This window comes from Setaria viridis, chromosome 3 (assembly GCF_005286985.2).
Source record: "Setaria viridis chromosome 3, Setaria_viridis_v4.0, whole genome shotgun sequence".
Taxonomy (NCBI): Eukaryota; Viridiplantae; Streptophyta; class Magnoliopsida; order Poales; family Poaceae; genus Setaria; species Setaria viridis.
Genome location: NC_048265.2, coordinates 43,368,683 through 43,389,478, shown reverse-complemented (window position 1 = coordinate 43,389,478; position 20,796 = coordinate 43,368,683). Strand labels below are relative to the sequence as shown.

Here is a 20,796-nt window from a genome sequence, read left to right as displayed (position 1 = left end):
ACATTTATGATATTTGACAGGAGCATTTTCCTCTAATTGAGAACAATCACAACGTGAATTCGTAGAGCGCAAGCATATGAAATTCTGAATCTAGCTCGGTGGAATGCCAAGTTATGTGAACCGGTCATGCACTACTACAAAAATACATATCACTGCCGGTCCCAAACACTAGTAGAGAATTGGCTTTCCATACGCCCCCTTTTGTCCCGGTTTAAAGTTGGCCCGGGATAAAAGGTTCACCAACCGGGACTAAAACTCAGTCACTGGTGGGGGGCTCACCAACCGGAACCTTTTATCCCGGTTGCAAAGGCTAATGGGAAAAAAAGACTCTGAGAGGCCTTTTATCCCGGTTTGAAACACCAACCGGGATAAAAGACCCCCCCTTTTATCCCGGTTGGTAACACCAACCGAGATAAAAGGGTCAAGAGCCTTTTATCCCGGTTTGTAATACCAACCAGGATAGAAGGGGGTCATTTATCCCGGTTGGTGTTTCAAACCGGGATAAAAGGGCCCCCAACGAGGTGACTGGAAGGTGACTGGAAGGGGATTAAATCGTGGGGGACCCTTTTATCCCGGTTGGAAACACCAACCGGGATACAAAGGGGTCTTTTATCCCGGTTGGTGTTTCCAACCGGGATAAAAGGGTCCCCCACGAGTTAATATAAAAGGATAGTATCCCCTACATAGTCAGATGTGGTGTGTAGGTGGGATGGCAAGGAAGCTACGCGCGAGGCTGGAGGTTGTGGGTTCGAATCCCACGAACCGCGCACGCGCATATTTCGCGTGAACCGGGATTTTTTTTTTGCAGCGTCGGCGCTCTTGACCCTTTTATCCCGGTTGGTATTACCAACCGGGATAAAAGGGGGTCTTTTGTCCCGGTTGAGTGACCCGGGATAAAAGACCCCCCCCCTTTTGTCCCGGTTAGTTTATCCCGGATGCATTTTCGGGATATTTGCACCCTACCAACCGGATTAAAGCCCAATTCTCTACTAGTGAAACCGGCCTTCACCGCCGGTTTGGGATCCATCGTATCCAATTCGACGGTTATGGGGTGGTGCACGCACACTCAAGACAACTGTCCCAAATCCGCACGTGCTGCAACTATGCGCTAATCGGCTGGTCAGATCGAGAACACACGTACGAGGCCGTGTGGCGGAGGAGCCTAGCGGTGCTGCAGGAGGGGCCCTATGCGCACGGCACGCCAGCCCTAGTTGTTTCTGGCTTGCATTTTTTTACTGGGACACTAAGAACATGACTCCATGCTTGGTTACTCCATACATCATCCAAGACCAGGAGGAACCTGCCCGTGGAAAGGGTCTTGGTGAGGGTCCTTGTGAGGAGTGTCTTATCATGCTCGTCGCCATGTTGTCCCCCAGCATGCTTTATTGCTGTCCTGAGCATCGCAGCCTCGTCGAAGTGTTGGGTGATGCTCAGCCATACCTTCACTTTGAAGTGATCTTGGGCAGTTGTCTCGTTGAAGATCTTTTGGCAAGGGTGGTCTTTCCCATGCCGCCCGTGCCCACGATGGACACCACCTTGATGTTGTGTGGTTGCCACTGGTGATTAGCAATTGGGCGATCTTCTCCCCAACAATGGCTGACTCATCAAACTCGTGCTATTGAGGTGCGGTGGGGGATGAAAATTTGCAAATAGAGAGGGTGGGCAGCTGAGCAGGGGGTTATAAGGGAGGGGCATCACTGCCGGTTATTTGGAGGATCCGGCGGTGATGGGTCTATCACCGCCGGTTTCTAATTGGAGCCGGCGGAAATGCCTCCCTATCACCGCTGGTTTTGAACTGGTGCCAGCGGTGATAGGTGCATCACTGTCGGTTCTATGTAGAGTCGGCAATGATGCCCTTTTTCAATTCTTGTTTAAATGTTAATTTTGTTGTTTTGAAATGTTAACTTTAGTGTATAAAACTGTAAGGTTGTCATTATGACAAGGTTGTCACATGTATATAAAATAGTGGAGGTAAAAATTCATCACAAATATTAATATTAACTAGAGTACGTTACGTATATAAAGTCTGACATTACACATAAATAGAGTACAATACATAACTAAAAGCAACATAAACGAGATACATAGAACCTAGGATCATCCATATCATGACCGTTAATCATCGCGATATACAAACTACGATTAATATCGATAATGCCGATTCCTAAGAACCTATCGACATAATCTAGAGCATATATATATGCACTATCCCTAGCCTTGTAGGCATGTGGAATGTCTCTATTGTCACTGAAGCCATGGATGATGATAAGGTAATGCCAGCTTGCCAACTGCCGTATACACTCGACCCGGGTGCGGTATTCTGAATCTCCAGCCAATGTTCCCCGGTACCTGACGTAGGACTTCTTTTATACCTTTGTCGGCATGCATGAAGCTATTACGGCATGCATGAAGCTATTATACAGTGCGTCCTTGAGTCAAATAGCAACAAACAAAAGTGTTAGTATACATATTGGCAGATTATTACAAAATAAATTTCATAAATAATGACTAACAATAAGTTACATACAATGGGCGATTGATACAGTGGTGATATCTGTTTAGGCATTTGTGTGACGTGTGGCTCATCGTATTCGAAAGCTTTAATCTTCTAGTAACTGTAGTCTGGAAATACGTGATTTGTCTGACGTTCTATTTGGATCAGTGCCTACCTCACAGCACTATATGCGGCAACATATGGTTGTTGTGCGGCAACAAAATTGATATGGATAATAATTATTTGACCTAGTGTTTGTTCTCGCATGCCTGCAGAATTAATGGACAAACAAACCATAAATCTTCCTTTTGTCGGACTCATTTGTTCATGTAGCACCATAAGAGCTTGTTGAGTCACGTTAGTTATTACATGTCGTAACCACTTGATTGTTGAAACAAGCTTCAATGCAAATTATAAAAAAAATCATTAGTACGATATAATGAGTAATAAAATTTGTATTAGAATACAAAGGGCGTAAGTACCATGCTTTAGCGTAAGTGCGGTTGTGTAATAGGCATGGGTCCGTGACCGACGGGGAAGGAAGCGCCAGCAGGGTGCACTGGTGGATCTGGGAGGAAGGTAAGTGCGCTCGGGTCAAGGCGACGTATTGGCATTTTATCCTACAAATTTATATCAAATACCAAATACTACAGACGCTACTGTCGTACTCAAAAATTATATCAAATACTAAATACTCTATCGGATCCCACGAAGTCTATGGAGAGCCACCTCCGCTCCTCTAGTACCAGGGAATAGTGTAAGCACATTCATGCCATGTGCAGATACTATTCTCTAGGATTGGAGCACGGAGGTGTACATCCACTGCCGGTCTATCTGCATCGTATTACGTGAATAATAGATATAAGGCTTCATGTACCAGCAGTGGACATGTGCAAGCTTGACGTTGCTAGCCAATTCTGGCCGCTGCTGGCTGCCTCCAGCTGCTGCTAGCCACCTCTAACCACGGCTAGCCGTGGCTGGCCACAGCTGGCCGGCTGCTAGCCGCCTCCTCTTGCCACCTGCTGGCCACGGCAAGCCGCCCCTAGCCACAGCAGGCTGCTACTGGCCGGCCGCTGGCCGCCTGATGGCTGCGGGTCGCCGCCCTCTGGCCGTGGCGGACCGGGGCTGGTGGGTTGGATCAAGCACGCTCGTGGAAGAGTGAGGCCAAGGGTGGCAATAAGTGCCGCCTGCCACCTTTTATTGGGTGGCGTGCATATCACCGCCGGGTTTCTTTGTACTTATCCCCATGGTAAAGGATGCAATCATTGGGGAGCACACATGGGTCTTTTCTACTTCAAGGCCCATTGGGCAGATCATGTGCTTTGCTTGATATATGTTCTCAGGCAACTCATTCAGGATTGGGAGCATCTTTTACAGGAGATTTAACAATTCATCAAAGCCTTTATCAGACAAACCATTGGTTGACTTCATCTCCAATAGCATCAGGTTTTGAGCTTCTTCAATTTCTTGCATCAAGGCATTTAGGCTCCGCATCATGTAGCATCCGGTCTATGGAAGCTAACCCTTCATCTGATGCTAATGTGTCGCGCATGCTTTCTGGCACGGTCAACTCATCAAAAGTTTCTGGCACTGGCAGCTCATAAGAAATTTCAGCAGTGTTTCCATGCATGGCTGCAGCCCAGGCAGGTTCAGACACGGTCGTTGCCTCAGATTCATTATCACCACCCTCACCGTGCTTATTCCATACCCGATAGTTACCCATGAAACCCCTACAAAACAAATGACAGCGGATTTGCTCGATATTGCTCCACTCCTTCTGATTTTTGCAATCAACACAAGTGCAGGATATGTACCCATCATTCTGAGGATTGTTTGTGATGTACGCTTTGGCGCCCTTCACAAAAGAATCAACACTGTTGATGAATGAAACCTCTCTCACCTTTGAACCGTACATCCATCCTCAATCCATCTATTAACAACGACATTTTCTCAGTTTGGCAACAATGAGTACTAGGTAAACCATACAAGCTACCAATTACAAAATGAACTTTTGGAGCATCCATCATAAAATTGCTCAAAATTAGCCTAGAGTCAAGAAAGAGCCTCTCCATCATATTTTCTCAATTTTGCAACAATCTAACTAAGAACACATGGAGTGATGAGCAAGATACTAAGCTTCAAGCAAGGTGGTGATGAGCAACCTTCAAATTTCAGCTCACTCCATTGAAATTCGACCACAGATGAGCTCTAAAATGAAGCAAGAGAGCCACTCCATCAAATTCATGCCAAGTTTCAAAAACTAGCCAAAGAAAGAAGCTAAGAATTTAAAGGAATGCTAGTTACCAACCTCAAAATAGGATGTTAACATGTATCCTTCAAAAATGGGAGTTTTCTTGAGCAATTGGAAGAAAAATAGCCACAACAATGGAGGAAGGAGAGAAGGCCGCTAGGTGGAAGGAGGAGGAGGAGGGGAGGGAGGGAGTTTTGTACTGTTGAGGGGTATCACCGCCAGCCCTTATTACGAACTGGCGGTGAAGATAGATATCACCGCTGGCCCTATTAAAGAACCGGCGATGATACCTTCACCGCCGGTTTTAACCACGAGCCGGCGGTGAAGGGGGTATCACTGCCGGTTCTCTGCTCTGACACGTAACCGTTTGAGTCGGCAGTGATGATCCATCACTGCTGGCCCATCCAAAACCAGCAGTGATCGGCCGGCAGTGATAGCACATTTTGTAGTAGTGATGATTTATGTAGTTTGTATTCATTTTGACAAATCAAACTCCGCTGGTGGCTGGCCCGAACCTCTGGTACATGTATACCTTGACCACCAGCACAAACTCTCTTCCTAGTAGGCTATACTGTACTAATTCTATAAATATCCAATAGATGAAAGTAATCAAAGCACTAGCATAATAGTTGCAATATCCAATATGATTCAAGAATGGGGTGGGAGTGAACTTTGCCTTTCTCTTCCTCTTACGCAAAGATAAGGGTCTTCTAGCTCCTCTTGCTGTTCCGGGTTCCTAAAGACATACTTTTTTAAAAAATTCCGAGAGTCTCAATTATGTGCAGCTGAATTAAAATAAGAAGCAAAAGATATCCAATAACTCTAGATCCTACTTAACGAGTGAAGCTCGATTTTAGAATAGTTATGGCTCTAGATCCTACTGAATAGCAGGAACTCCCTGCCCTTTTCGAAGGTTCCTTCGAGAAAAAATGGCTCTAGTTCATATTTTTTTAAGTTAGGATGAATCTACTATAATTTTTAATTAATTATATAGAAATTTAGGAAGCAAGTGTTGTGCAGTGAGGCTCGGCGAACCAAGTTCACCGTAAGCCGTGAAGGCGGTGTTCACAGGCTTAGCCCACCGCATCCTGTTGCATTGCCGGACGTGTTTGTGTTGGTCTGGCATGGTACACGTTGGGACCATTCAAGGCCAGTAGCGCGAGGCGTGTACTCATGACCGGCATGGTTATGAATTCACATGTGTTGAAGATTTTCTCAATGCGAAGGATGTGCATGCATGCAAATTAAAGCCGGATGCAAGCTGTGACAAACGAGCACGCCCACACGTTTTGCCCAGAAACAGCCATATGGGAGGACTCATAACCCACCAGCTAGCTAAGTGGGACCTATATATGGCCGACTTTGTGGACGCATTAGGACCTAGGGACGACTGGCAGGGAACTTAGTTCATTTTCTTTACCAATATATCCAAACATTTCCTGCATGTCCTTCACGTGAAAATTTAAGCATACATTTACGAATAAAGCATTTATTTTCATGTACTGTCTGCATTTATTTTCATGTACGAAGCTAGCATGCATGTACTGAATCTAAGTTGGAAAACATTGTAATTCTTAGGCCCTGTTTTGTGACAGAAGCTGGAAATGTTTTCATTTTCTTAAAAAACTATAACATACCAATGGTTCCGGATCGAGGCAACACCAATACCTTTCTGCCCGGTACAGTATAACACTTATATAAATAGGAATAAGAAAGATAAGCCTTCGAATATTTAAAGCACATTTAGCGTCCAGGTTGTAAATTATAAGAGTAACATGATCTGAAGATCGTGTTTAATAGCGCAGTGTATCATGGATTTTTAGCCGGCAATCTCATGTGTACTACGTGTTCATCAACAAACAAGTTAATCAATAGCTAAAGTTGCCGGCATGTGAATAAATAACCACCTAAAGTTGCATTGCATCAAGGCACGGTTAATTTAAGGTAGGCGGTGGACTAATATTAACTTGTGCATTACTTTCATTATTGACCAATATCCTGCTACAGGTTTGCATCATGCGCGGCAGCTGAGGTTGGCTGGGCCTTATATCTATGCCTGCCCTAGTTTGAATCAAAATTGAGCAGACAGAGAATGATCATGTAGGAGGTGCCTATAAAGTCAGCGCAAGTGAAGAGAAAGAGAATTAAAATGGTGCTATGTCAAGTTCCTTATCTGGCTTTGGTACTTTCTCATGTATGTTTGTGTTCGGGATGGAAGGACTCAGGAGTATATGTGATAGATCAATCCATCAACATTGACACCGATCAGGTATAGCTGTTGGTTTCTACTCTGGCTCAAGCCATCACAGTAGGGTTGATTCTTTCTCAGTAGTACTTGTTTTTTCTCATCTTGGCAACCTGAAACAGACCCACAACACGTGTGCGGTATGTTTGTTTCATATTTTGTATATATGGAAGTGCCTCATGTCAATTAATAGAAGCGCCTTTGTGCAATCTGTAATTCGCCTTCAGCCACTTACAGGTTGAATATTCTGAGTTATCGTTTTCCGCTGGTTGCCTCGCCAATACACAGCCGCCATTGACAGTACGTTGTAGACTAAGGCCTCTGAGCACCGCTGCAGATGAAGGCCGTCCACCCATATTGGCAGACTAATATTGTAACACCCTAATATTCAAATTTTGCAATTAATAAAATTTGTTAGAAATTAAATGCACGTGTCTAAGGATTTTAAGGTTGCATTTAAATTTTCATAGGCATTTAAATCTTTTTCAAAATAAATTATTGAATTATAGGAGTTCATTGTTGCATTCATGGTGGTGCATTGTTTTGGTTGCTCGAATTCAAATTTGTGTTTGAATTTATTTGTTTGAATCTTTTAAATAATAGGAAACTCTTTTCTTTTCCCTCCCTTCCTTCTCTTCCTTTTGGCCAACTTCTCTCTTTATGGCCCAGCCGCAGCAGCCGTGCCAGCAGCAGCCCAGCAGGCCTGTTTCATGATTATTGGCTTGGAAGGTAAGCAACCGTTAGAGAGTTTTCTTATTTCGATAATATAAGTATTGATTCTTGCTAGCTATGTTCAAGATTCACGGCATAATGAGTAACTATTTGAGAGATGAGAGCTTGCAAAATAACTAGGATAGCCACTTTTAAATTGAGCGACATGTAAGCACCTGAAAGAGAATTTTGTTTTCAATTCAAGTTGAAGGGAGATTGTTTTATAACAAAAGAAAAACCCTCCAAGGTAAGCTAGAAAGTAAGTATAATTGAGTCACGAAGTTACTTAGTTCTAAAAGCTGTGGGGTAATTTTTGCTTAAATAAATCTTTGAACACCCGTACTTTGATTATCTTTGCTACTCCTCTGATCTTTTATTGGAAGGACTAGGTACTTGACTCGCTTGCTCAGGTTTGGTTCAAGATCTTTATTTTACCCTTTGGAGAAGTTTGTAGTCGCTTAACTTGCTCGAGGATGAGCAAGAGCAAAGCATGGAGGGATTGTTGATGCTCATTACTGGCACAGTTTTTGTGTTATTTAACTAGTGTTTTCATGCATACCATCAGTGTTTTCATGCATATTCTTATACTAACCTGCCACTAGTCAACTGAAATAACCCTATTTTTTCACATATGCAAGATATTTTGGAGGATATTCTGTTTCACAGGGAATTGGGCTAAATATGGATTTTTGGATAAGACTATGAACGAGCAGTGGACCAGAGGAAGACGAAGAGCACGAGGCACAAATAGAGCCTCGGCCGATCGGCCAAGTGCCCCTCAGGCCGATCGGCCTGGAGTCTTTTGACCCCCTCTCGTGCTTGTTTTTGGCAAGCAATCCCAAGGGTCAAGTTTGTGAAGATATGGCAAGTATCACTTCGGGATCAATGAGGAATCAAAGAAGATCAAGCAGAGATTTAGAAAGTTATTGAAGATCAATCTCATCCCAAAGCTACCAACGTGCCAGGTCCACATGCAAGTGAAAATAAACTTCCAGAATATCAGACTAGACTTGGGGACAAAGGAGGGCGCGGGAGGGCACAAGGAACGGCTAGACCACCCAGGCCGATTGGCTTGGGGCTTTCCTTGCTCCCCTTGCCTTCCAATTTCTGTCACGCGCTTTCCAGACTATAATGACCCTAAAAATTTACCGAGCTCGCAGATCAATCCACCAGAACTTGACAAAACCAAGAACAACCACCAGAGGGACCTGAGGGCCGCTGTAGGTCTTTGAAGTTGTCTAGGAGATGGCTTAGGTAGAGTTCAGGAGCTAGTTGTGATCATCAATGGTATGTACTCGGGGGTGATGATCTAAATACATCTATTATATAAGCAATGTTCTTCATGTCATCCGATCTGTTGGCGACTCAATGCCTTCTTGTACACTCTTCTATCTATCATGAATATGCTAGTTCCTTAGTATAATTCATAGTTAGACTACATAGCTTGCTTTATGTAATCATGGCAATTAGATCTAGTAAGTTGATCCTTCTTGATAACTAGACACATTTACCTTGTGATCGTGGCCTTAATCTACCTACCCTGATGGAGAGAATCATGACGGGATCTTTCTTTTGTAAGGTGGGGGTTTTCGGGAGGTTGACTGGAGGTAGTAGTTTAAAGATTGCTTTGGATGGGATACATGTTGTGCTTGCTTGTTAGTTAGAACTACAACTAGAAGATAATAGGCTCTTGCTACCTTAGGTGGTATTATCATATATATACGTGGATGAGATCTACTTTTACTCATGCTATTAATCTTTACATCATGTTTGCCCCCATATGCAATCTATTCTTTATGCTAGGATAAGATCTGTTGAGCTAGATAGAGAACCATAGTCAGTTCACTGCCAATCCATGGATTCATGAACTTGGATGGAGTTGGAAGAGATGTTTAGGCGAGGAAAGATTGATTAGACAAATGCACAAGCTACAACCATATATAGGCCTGGGGGACCAGGCGTAGGGGCAGCTAGGGTTAGGAACCCTAGCTACCACCCATGACTCACCAGGGCCAGCGGCGCCCACAGGCAGGCTGCCTGCTAGTTAATACATGTAACAGGGCCTGTAGGCTCACTAGCATACATACAGGTAAATACAATTTAACACCTCCCCCGCAGTCGGAACGTCAGCATAGTGAACATTTAGATTGGATATAAACTTAGTGAATACTGAAGACGGCAGTTCTTTGGTGAAGATGTCGGCGAACTATGAGGACGTTAATACATGAAGGTGTTGACGCTAAAAATCGGACGACGACTCTCGGCGTCGGAGACACGACCTGGAACAATCTGCTTAGCTCCTGTTCGGGTTGTCGCTCTGGTGCGGTTCACGCAGCGTGCTAGTCAATCTAACCTATTGATTGACAAGGAAAGAAGAGTATTAAATTCCAAGGTTTCAATCGGCTGAAGTTCCAATCTATTTCAAAGGACGTATCAGCGAATTGGCCGAATTATTATAGAGATGACTGGCTATGAAACAACCCGATGATCACATTGCAATTGTAAAAGAAACTACTGGAGTAACCTAAACAATGCTACAGATTGAACAGATCTAATCGGCTATATGATGATAAATAAAAAATATTGATAAAGCTGACAGTTCGTGTCTCAAGCTGGATAACTGGTGATAAAACTAAAATAATAGGTAAAACCTATAATTCTAGTAAATATCGATAACTAGTGAATAAATCTAAACGAAACAACAGCGATGCGCCTAAAGTTAAAGCTTAGATATTACTCAATACGCAGAACTTACAAATTGGTCGGAGATCGTATTGATGCAGTCCTGCCAACTCGCATGAACTCGTGAAAAGAAAAAGCATTTGGCGAAGTCGCCGACTTGAAAGTAAAGTTGCATGGAAAAGTAGATTTGTATTGATGTTTGTTGTGTTGTTTTACAAGCCTTACGAGGCACCTATTTATACCCTGTTACAACTGATTTCCTAACCGACTATGATTTCATCTCTAATTTAAAAATAACAAATATTTACACATGGATACAACCCGCATCGGAGTCGATTACTATTTTTCTATGGGCCAATATTCATCTTCATCTGGTCACCATCTTGGCCCATTTTAGGCCCACATCGGCCAAGCCACTCCGGCTCCCAATCAGCCAATCTTCATTGGCTCCCTCAACTAATCGGCCGAAACACTGTAGCTCTATCGGCCGATTCCTCCAGCCGTAGCTTCTTGCTTATCCGCATCGGCCACTTTCTTCTCTCTGACGCCGACCCTAACACGTGTCAAAAACCAGCGTCAACAGAAGGACGCGGACGTCGCCAAGACACACGCGCTCCCGAATGAAGTAAAGATCAATCTCCACATGCTTGGTGTGCTGGTGATGGACCGGATTTGATGCCATGTACACTGAGCTTATATTGTCATAGTAGACCAATGTCGCTATGGTCGGTGGGGCACCCAACTCGAGCAAGAGTTGACGGAGCTAGGTAGCCTCAGTGACGGAGTTGGCGATAGCATGATACTCAGCCTTAGCACTGGAGCGAGAAACAGTGTGCTAGCGTTTGGAGGACCAAGACACCAGATTGTCGCCGAGAAAGACCACGTAGCCGGAGGTGGATCGACGAGTGTCTAGACAACCTGCCCAATCAGCATCAGAGTAGACCACATGCTTGGAGGAGGATGACGGCCGAATATGGAGACCCAAAGTAGCAGTGCCACGAAGATAGCGCATGATGCACTTGAGAGCAACTAGGTGGTGCTCCTGAGGATTGTGCATATGCAAACAGATCTGCTGAACGACATAAGCGATTTCCGGTCGGGTGAAAGTCAGGTACTGCAGTGCACCAGCGAGACTGCGATAGGCAGTGGTGTCCTGGACAGGAGGTCCGACATCAGCTGATAGCTTGGCGCAGGTGTCAACAGGGGTGGCACAAGTCTTACAATCAGACATATTGGCAGGCTTCAGAATGTTCAGGGTGTACAGATGCTGTCACAGAGACATACCGCTGGCGGTGCGTTGAACATGAACACCAAGAAAGTGATGAAGATTACCCAGATCTAACATAGAAAACTCTCGCTGCAACGCTGCAATAGTGTGCTTAAGAAGACCGGGAGGAGGCGCTGGAGCGAGCGATGGCCCATGCGTCGATGGCCAACGAGCACCAGGCACGGTCGGGGTCGGGGCGGTCGGCGCTGTTGGGGTCGGGCCGGCGACATGCATCGATGGCCCATGGGCGCCAGGCGCGGTCAGGGTTGGGGTGCTAAGCGTGGTCGGGGTCGGGATGGTCGGGGCGGCGTCCAGCTCCCCCCCACGCGCCAACAGCCCATGGGTGCCAAGCGCGGTTGGGGTCGGGGCGCTAGGCACGATCGGGATCGGGGCGGTGTCCAGCTCCCCCCAATGCGTCGACGGTCCATGGGCACCAGGCGCAGTCGGGGTCGGGGTGATGGGGGCAGCGTCCAGCCCCCCCCCCACGCATCGACGGCCCACGGGTGCCAGGTGTGGTCGGGGTCGGGATGGTCCGCGCAGCGCCAAAGGCCAGCGCAGGGAGATGTGCAGTCCTAGTGAGATTGATGGGAAGCAATGTGCCGTTGCCAACAACAATGGAGGAAGGAGTGGGATACCATGGAGGAGAGGGATGCGAGAGAGTACCAGAGTTGGAGGACACATGGGACGAGGCACCTGAGTCGAAGTACCACTCCTGTTGCTCCTGAGGCTGTTGAAGTGTCATGGTCTGAAAGGAGTTGGCGAGCGACTGTTGATCCCATGACGGTGAAGCGGAGAACCCTGGAGGCAGCTGGCTCCAGGCGTAGAGGGCCTGCGGCTGAGCCGCAGGCTGGGATGCCAGGCGCGGGAGCGGTGCCAGGGGGGCGGATTGACCCAGGCCACATTTGGATCATCTCCGTCCACGGATTGTAGAAGGAGGGCCAGGTGCTGGGAGGACAAAGCGCAGCGCTAGACCATGGCATGGCTACTGCTGCGGCTGCTTGCCCTTGTTGCGGCCGCAGCCACCTCGGTTGCCGTGGGGCGGCTGCTGCTGTGGCTGCTGGCTGCTCTTGGACGGCTGGCCGCCCGAGCCTTCCTAGCCCTGGCTGACGCCTCCCTACGCAGGTTGGGAGGAGGCAGAGCCCGAGGAGGCGGCGTCGTGGCCGCCAGATGAGGCGGTGACAAGGGCGGTGGCTGCCATGGTTGCGGACATGGTGAGCTCCTCTAGGAGCAGGTCTGCGCGAGCCTCTAGGAAGGAGGGGAACGGACGGGTGCGATGAAGGTGCAGGCTGATAGAAGAGAAGCGATCAGTGAGGCCACAGATGAGGTTGAGGATGAGGGTGCGGTCGGAGACGGCTTCGCCGAGATCACCGAGAGCGTCGGCCATGCTCTTCATGTGGCGGCGGTAGTCGGTGGTGTTGAGATTGCCCTGGCAAAAATTGTGAAACTTGATTTCCAGGAGAAGAGCACGAGTCTTGCGGTTACCAATGAACTGTTCTCCAAGGCCGACCATACAGCATGGGTGGTGGTGTGCGGGGAGATGGCAACTTCCTCTAGGTCGGCGGAGATGGTGCCGGAGAGCCACACGAGGACGACGCAGTCCATCCGGACCCAGTCGGGATGGGTGCTGATGGTGTTGATGAGGACGTGGCTAGACAGTGAGTACTTGCCGAGGGTGAGGAGAAACTGGTTGTGCCACTGCGTGTAGTTGCTAGTCTTGACGTCGAGGATGATGGTGACGGGGGCGTGGATGTGTTGGACAGCCACCGCCTGAGCATGGAGCACCAAGAGGTGGGCAGCTTCTTGAGCATCGTCGCCAAAGATGGCATCCTCGGGGCGAGGGGGACCGATAGCGCGCTCCAGCGCCTCGTGCTCACGGGCAGCGGCGGCGATGGCAGCCTGGTCACAGGCAATAGCCTCCTCGCGGGCTGTGATGACGGCAGTGAGGGCACGCTCGGCGGCCTCCATGCGAGCGAAGGCGTTGGCAGCCGTGGCAGCAGCTGTGGCCTCGTGCTGCATCGCGTCGCGCTCAGAGGCAGCGGGGGCGGCGACAGCAACACCACTAGGGGCGCCAGGAGCAATGGTGGGAGCATTCGAGGCACCAGCAGGGGCGGCGACAGGAGCGCCGAGTAAGCTAGCCATGGGCGAGAAGGCCCGAATGTCGCACGAGAAGTGGAAGCTGGAGACCTAGGGCTGAAAGCTAGACTCGTTATACCATGAAAGAGATGTTTAGGCGAGAAAAGATTGTATACAGGAGCACAAGCTACAACCATATATAGGCCTAGGGGACTAGGCGCAGGGGCAGCTAGGGTTAGGAACCCTAGCTGCCACCCTTGACTCGCCCGGGCCGGCGGCGCCCACAGGCGGGCCGCCTGCCGGCTCATACACATAACAGGACCTGTAGGCCCACTAGTGTACATACAGGTAAATATAATCTAACAGGAGTACTCTAAAGGAAAAGTTACGAGGATCCGTGCGCTTGCAGTTTACAAACTAGTGTGCTAATTAACTGCCGTCAACACCACCGCCGCCACCTGATGTCAACGCTGGCCGCTCCCGCCATTGTCCACAACCTTGCCCAGTCCTCGTCGACATCCCCTCCCTGCCGTAGTCACGCCTGGGCGCACCAGGTCGCCACTGCTACTGTGCGGTGAGGCTCGGCGAACCAAGTCTACTGTGAGACATAACGGCAGTGTTCACGGGCTCAGCCCACTGCATCACGTGTTGCCGTACAGGCATTGGTGTGGTTTCTCTGCCAGCCAGAAATTATTTGGCACGGTAGACGTTGGGTTGGGACCATCCAATGCAAGCGGCGCCAGTAATTCACATGTGCTGATTTTTGCTGATTGTGAAGAAGCGTGAAGCACACGGGCGCATGCATGAAAATTAAAAGCTGGATGCATGCACCTGTGCCCACACCGTAGCTTTGCCCAGAAACAGCGATGCAATGTGTAAGTCATTCTGCCTATATGGACCATTCCAACCGGACTTTGTAGACGCATTAGGCAGGACGACTGGCAGTCACTACTATTGTTGCGCAGGGTAAAAACGCCGCTCCTGCTTTTCATACCTGAAAATAGCTGTTTGCAGTGGCAGGCGTCGAGCTGCCCCTACAAATGCCGTTTTCATGGGCGCCCCATGCGCTAACCCGCCCCTAGAAACCAGTTGAAAAAATAAAAAAATCCTAGAAAATATCCAGCCGGCAGGCTGGTTGCGCCCATGGTGATGGGGGTTTTGTGGCCGGCAGTGATATAAGGTCATGTAGTAGTATAAGGCTGGTGATTTGTAGCCCATCAATATTGACCCATACATAACTACTGTCAATGATAGTATACAAATTAACCATGCAAATTAATGTGGTACTCACGTACATTGGCAAAAGCTCCAATTATGATTGGGAACCTACTTACTCCTTCTGAACTTGTTTATGATCATGAAGCCCTTTTGCCAGTGGATATGAATCTAGGTGCTTAAAGACTTGCTAATCAAAGTGATTTGTTAGCTCTTGAATATTACGATTCATTGGTGAATAATGTTGATGAAATCCTTAACAAGCATTTAAGGACTTCAAAGGATATTGAGAAAGACAAAGTACGAGTAGCTAAAACCTACAATAAAAAGTAAAATGGAAGACTTTCGAAGCGGGAGATCTTCTGGGAAAGACAATTTTGTATACTGGATCAAAAGATAACAAGTGGTCTACAAATTGAGAGCGGCCTTACAATATTGTGAAGATAAGTACCAGCAATTCTTACATGTTAGAGATATTGCAAGGTGGGCGCTTGCCTAGAGTGAGTGTGGCAAGATGCAAGATGAATGATGGTATGTGGTCAGTACCTTGATTATCACCCTTAGAATAAAAATGGATGATTCTATCATTAAAGATCACCCTTAGGTCGGTCTATAACTGTTTTTCATTCACAAGCTTTACTAAAAAGAGATGGGTCAGATTTTGACAACTAAAATAGAATTGAATGGGTCAGTCAAAACCGGAGGTGAATCTGATTAATATTGCGGAGTCAAAGTTTATCATGTTTTTAGAAACCTATTCAACTTGTACTTGGCAGCAAGACCTCCCCGCCCAATAATTATAAAAAAGGCCACTACCCGTCAATCTATTACGACTACAATAAAATAATTACAAAAGGTGCGCCGGCCATTATATTTCTGATTGGTCCCTTCCGGGAAGATGTTCGTTGGTTTTCATAGTGAGCTTATGAAAACTGAAGGTCCCAATTTCTCATAACTGGAGGGTCCAGCTTCCGCAGGGCCGCAGCGAGGTGCGCGATCAACAATGTGTTGGACGTTTTGTGCTTAATGCTTGGCAACACCTTCACACAGACAAAACGTTCCTCTTCCTTCAAATCTTTCAGAATGCAGTATAAGAACTTGCATTGATTCCGCCTCTGAATGTAAAGGAACTGTCCTAACGGAACCATTAAGAATAGAATGGTATTAACTGATTGCCTAAGTGCAAATAAAGGATGTGCATTTCTCGATGTAACTCCTCATATTCTTTGAAATTTATCTTTGTTTTGTTCATGTTCGTTGCTATTAATAGTATCAATTTAATGCGCGTGGTAATATATACTCTGAAATTGGTGGGAAATAAATATTCACAAGTTGGTGGCAAACATTCAACATTTTGAAAATGGCCTTTTCATTTGTTCTGGCGGTCATCTTTACGCAATGACCAGCACAAATGAATTTCTGCAGGCAGTTGGCCCAAACCAATTTTGACCGCCAGCACAAACTTTCTTCATAGTAAGCTATGCTGGAGTAATTCTATGATTAACCATGTGATGAAAGTAAACTGCTAGCGTACGAGTAGCAATGTCGTGCACGATTCAAGAGTGGGTAATTGCTTGAATAAGTAAACTCCGAGGGTATTACGGGGTATCCGAGAAACTCCAAATTCTACTTTAGTAACCCAGGGGCAACGTGGTGTCGTTGCCCGCCTGCAGATGCGTCGGCTGTGGAGCCGATTGGAACATGTTGGGTGCCGCCGAAAAGCCTCTGACCGGTGTGCTGATAGGAGGTGCATAAGCTGGTTCTTTGTATCCTTGTGTCACACCATTGGTCATGGAGCTGATGACGACATTGTACATCGTGTGGGTCATCACCTTAGATTGATCAATCATAGCTTGATAAACAGATTGCTGGATCATCTCGGACATCTTACCTGAGTCTTCGGCGATGGTGATCTGGCGAGGAGATGGAAGAGCGCCCTTTTTAATGTAGCTCTTGTTTTATTTTTTGCGAGTTAGGATGTGTTTACTGTTATTTTTAATTAACTGTAGAAAGTCAAGTGGACATGTGGCAGCACATGACTGACCGTGCGGCTGTCCCATGCAGTGAGGCTCAGTGAACCAATGCAAGTTCGCTTTGGGCCGTGATGGCAGTGTTCGTGGGCGCGGCCCACCGGATCCCGTGTTGCCGCACAATGATCCAGTGAGAGGCTGGATCTCGCACGCGTTGCTGTGGGTCTCCTTGTGGATCTCTGCCAGGCCACAAATTCATGTCCTTGAAGATATTACTTGCCATGGTAGACTTTAGGACAACCCAAACGGTGCTGAGTAGTTGTTGATGGTGAAAGCAGCGTGAGAAACACACCACACCGATGCATGCATGCAAAGCTCGATGCTCCTCTGGCCGTGTGACACACGAGGACCGTGGACGCAATGCGACGACCGTGGTTTGTTTTTATGCTTCCATTCTTTCCACGTGCTCAAAATATTAGCTCCAGTCAAATAAAATAACATAGACAGTTGGTGCCAAACCATTTCACGCATGCAGACCATGCTATAAATAGAGAAGTCCGTTCCATACCATTCATCAGGCTAAGTGTCCAATCTCGCAGCAAACTAGTCTAGTCCCTAGCATTTGCAGCACTGCACCGAAATGGTCATCTATCCTCTTACTCTCATGCTGAAAACTGAGACAAAATGTAGTAGTTCTACTTGCTTTCTCGAGTACTCATAGAGCTAGCTTTTTGTTGTTGCAGAACTCCGTGGTAAAGATTGGGCCGTTTGGCAGCACCTCCTTTGCGGAGGGCGACCGTGACATCACCGTAGCGCCTCAGCGCCTTCAGAGCATCACAATCCGCCATGGAAATGTAGTGGACGCCGTTGCCTTCACCTACAAGGACTCCAATGGGCTGGAGCACACCACAGGCCAATGGGGCGGCAATGGCGGGAACTCTACCACTGTAAGCTCTAAGCTTTATTTTGCTTCAATCTGCATCCACATCCTTCCGATTTGGTGACGTTGGAGGTCTGTGTTGCGCACAGATTACCCTTGAGCCTTATGAGTTCGTGAAGGAAGTTCACGGGTTGTACGGATTTTACGGTTACGGAAGCGATGGCATAACCAACTTCACCATCGTCACCAACCTGCGTACCTACGGACCGTTTGGGCTCAGTAAGTCGATCAAGGAGCCCAAGTCGTTCGACATCCCCGTCACGAACAATGGTAGCATCGTTGGCTTCTTCTCCCATTGCAACAAGGGCTATGTCACGGCCATCGGTTTCTACATCAAGCCGTTCTGATTGTCCTGTGTTTGGCGAAATCATGAACCTACTGGTTTCGGCGTTCAGTGTTTGTGTGTGCGTGCAAAAATAAATTGGGATTTGTGTGTGCATCGCAGCTATACACCCAGCCTGTATGCTGGTGTCTATGATGTGTGCCTGCACAGCTTCAGTTGTTGGAGCCTAGTTTCCGTGTATGAATAAACCATTTATTTTCAAGCACTATCTTCATTCGAATAAATGTGGAGATTAACAAAGCAGCAGCAGCCTCGTGCATATGCAGTAATATGCCCCTCAAAAGTTTTCCAAGAATGCAGTACAAAGCTAGCATGCATGTGCGCTTGTTACCATGCACGTGATGTAAGCAAGTGGTTGTGTATCTCCATAGTCCATACGATGAAAAAGCTTTATATATGACATATAAATAATCATCTAGAATAGGCCACATAATGTGATTAACAATAATCATTAAAACCAAACGAGTGATTATTTGGCTCACAGTTCTAAACCTTGTGACATGGAACTGTATATACATGGCCAACCCACCCCATCAGAATGGCTTGAATTAATGAAGGCCCGACGTTGCAGGCCTGCAGTAATGGTGGAACGGCAAAGCGTCAATGTGTGTAGGACAATTTTTAGATAACGAACGCCTCGAAGACATGCCCAGAGGAAGACTATGTGCATGGGCATGCCTAGGAGTAGAGCCGGCGACAGCCTGAATAGCAAGACTACAACTTTGCTTGAATATGTGCATGGGCATGCTCTATACTGGCCATTATATCTTAGATATTTACAGTTAGTTCACCTTTCATGCCACCTCCCTGTTACAAACTAGCCCGTGCAAATGCAAGGGTTCACGGGTAGTTTCTAATAATTAAAAAAATTAATTGTTTCCGGCCATTAGGTTTCGTCCAAGCTTTTACTAGAATGACCACCGCAGTACATTTATGATATTTGACAGGAGCATTTTCCTCTAATTGAGAACAATCACAACGTGAATTCGTAGAGCGCAAGCATATGAAATTCTGAATCTAGCTTGGTGGAATGCCAAGTTATGTGAACCGGTCATGCACTACTACAGAAATACATATCACCGCCAGCCCCAAACCGGCTTTCACCACCGGTTTGGGATCTGTCGTATCCAATTCGTCGGTGATTGGGTGGTGCACGCGTACTCAAGACAACTGTTCTAAATCCGCACGTGCCACAACTATGCGCTAATTGGCTGATCAGATCGAGAACACATGTACAAGGTGTGTGGCGGAGGAGCCTAGCGGCGCTGCAAGAGGGGCCCTACGCGCACGGCACGCCAGCCCTGGTTGTTTCTGGCTTGCATTTTTTACTGGGACACTAAGAACATGACTCCATGCTTGGTTACTCCATACATCATCCAAGACCAGGAGGAACCTGCCCGTGGAAAGGGTCTTGGTGAGGGTCCTCTTGAGGAGTGTCTTATCATGCTCATGGCCATGGTGTCCCCCAGAATGCTTTATTGCTGTCCTCAGCATCTCAGCCTCGTCGAAGTGTTGGGTGATCCTCAGCCATAGCTTCACTTTGAAGTGATCTTGGGCAGTTGTCTGGTTGAAGATCTTCGGGGCAAGGGTGGTCTTTCCCATGCCGCCCGTGCCCATGATGGACACCGCCTTGATGTTGTGGTTGCCACTGGTGATTAGCAATTGGGCGATCTTCTCCCAACAATGGTCGACTCATGAAACTCGGGTTGTGGAGGTGCGGCAGCAGGACTGGGAAGGCGCGGCTGGGGATAAAAATTTGCAGATGGAGAGGGCGGGTGGGTAGGTGGAGGGTTATAAGGGGAGGGGCAGCACTGCTGGCTATTTGGAGGATCCGGTGGTGATGGGTCTATCGCTGCTGGTTTCTAATTGGAGCCGGCGGTGATGCCTCCCTATCACTGCCAGTTTTAAACTAGGTGCATCACCACCGGTTCTACGTGGAGCCGGTGGTGCTGCCCTTTTTCAATTCTTGTTTAAATGTTAATTTTGTTATGATGAAATGTTAGTTTTAGTGTATACAAGTGTAAGGTTGTCATTATGACAAGGTTGTCACATCTATATGAAATAGTGGAGATAAAAATTTGTCACAAATATTAATATTCACAAGAGTACATTACGTATATAGTCTTACATTACACATAAATAGAGTACAATACGTAAATAAAGCAACATCAACCAGATACTTAGAACCTAGGATCATCCACATCATGAACGTTAATCATCGCAACATACAAACTACGATTAATGTCGATTATGTTGATTCCTATGAAGCTATCGACAAAATCTAGAGCATATATGTATGCACTATCCCTAGCCTTGTAGGGCATGTGGAATGTCTCTCCAAATATTGTTGAAGCTGTGGATGATGATAAGGTAATGCCAGCTTGCCACCGCTGCGTACTCGACCCGGGTGCGGTTACTATGCCAGTAAACATTTCCACTAGAAGTTAAAACCAATTTCTGTTGGCGGGTCTGACACCCGCCAGCAAGCCACTGCCAGTAGAAATGGTCTCTCTACCGGCGGGTGGACACCCGTCATCATAGATACGATTTGTATTGATTGGCAATTAGAAGCCTGCCAGCAATGATATTTTGAGGGAAACTAAAA

The 20,796-nt window shown here is 46.9% G+C and overlaps 2 protein-coding genes across 2 annotated transcripts; one reads left to right on the top strand and one right to left on the bottom strand.

Moving 5' to 3' along the window:
- The first annotated feature begins 17,442 nt into the window (after positions 1 to 17,442).
- LOC117850267 (protein GOS9) lies at positions 17,443 to 18,434 on the top strand. Its single transcript, XM_034732085.2, has 3 exons — positions 17,443 to 17,551; positions 17,652 to 17,855; positions 17,938 to 18,434. The coding sequence occupies exons 1-3, from the start codon at positions 17,549 to 17,551 to the stop codon at positions 18,193 to 18,195; spliced, it is 465 nt and encodes a 154-aa protein (XP_034587976.1). The 5' UTR covers positions 17,443 to 17,548; the 3' UTR covers positions 18,196 to 18,434.
- A 972-nt stretch (positions 18,435 to 19,406) lies between these two features.
- LOC140222285 (putative disease resistance protein RGA4) lies at positions 19,407 to 19,808 on the bottom strand. Its single transcript, XM_072292449.1, has one exon. The coding sequence runs from the start codon at positions 19,806 to 19,808 to the stop codon at positions 19,407 to 19,409; it is 402 nt and encodes a 133-aa protein (XP_072148550.1).
- Positions 19,809 to 20,796: the final 988 nt, after the last annotated feature.

Coding starts and splice junctions, on each gene's coding strand:
- LOC117850267 (XM_034732085.2), top strand. Junction 17,856..17,937: donor ATGGCGGGAACTCTACCACT/GTAAGCTCTAAG, acceptor TGTTGCGCACAG/ATTACCCTTGAGCCTTATGA.
- LOC140222285 (XM_072292449.1), bottom strand. CDS start 19,808: ATGGGCACGGGCGGCATGGGAAAGACCACCCTTGCCCCGAAGATCTTC.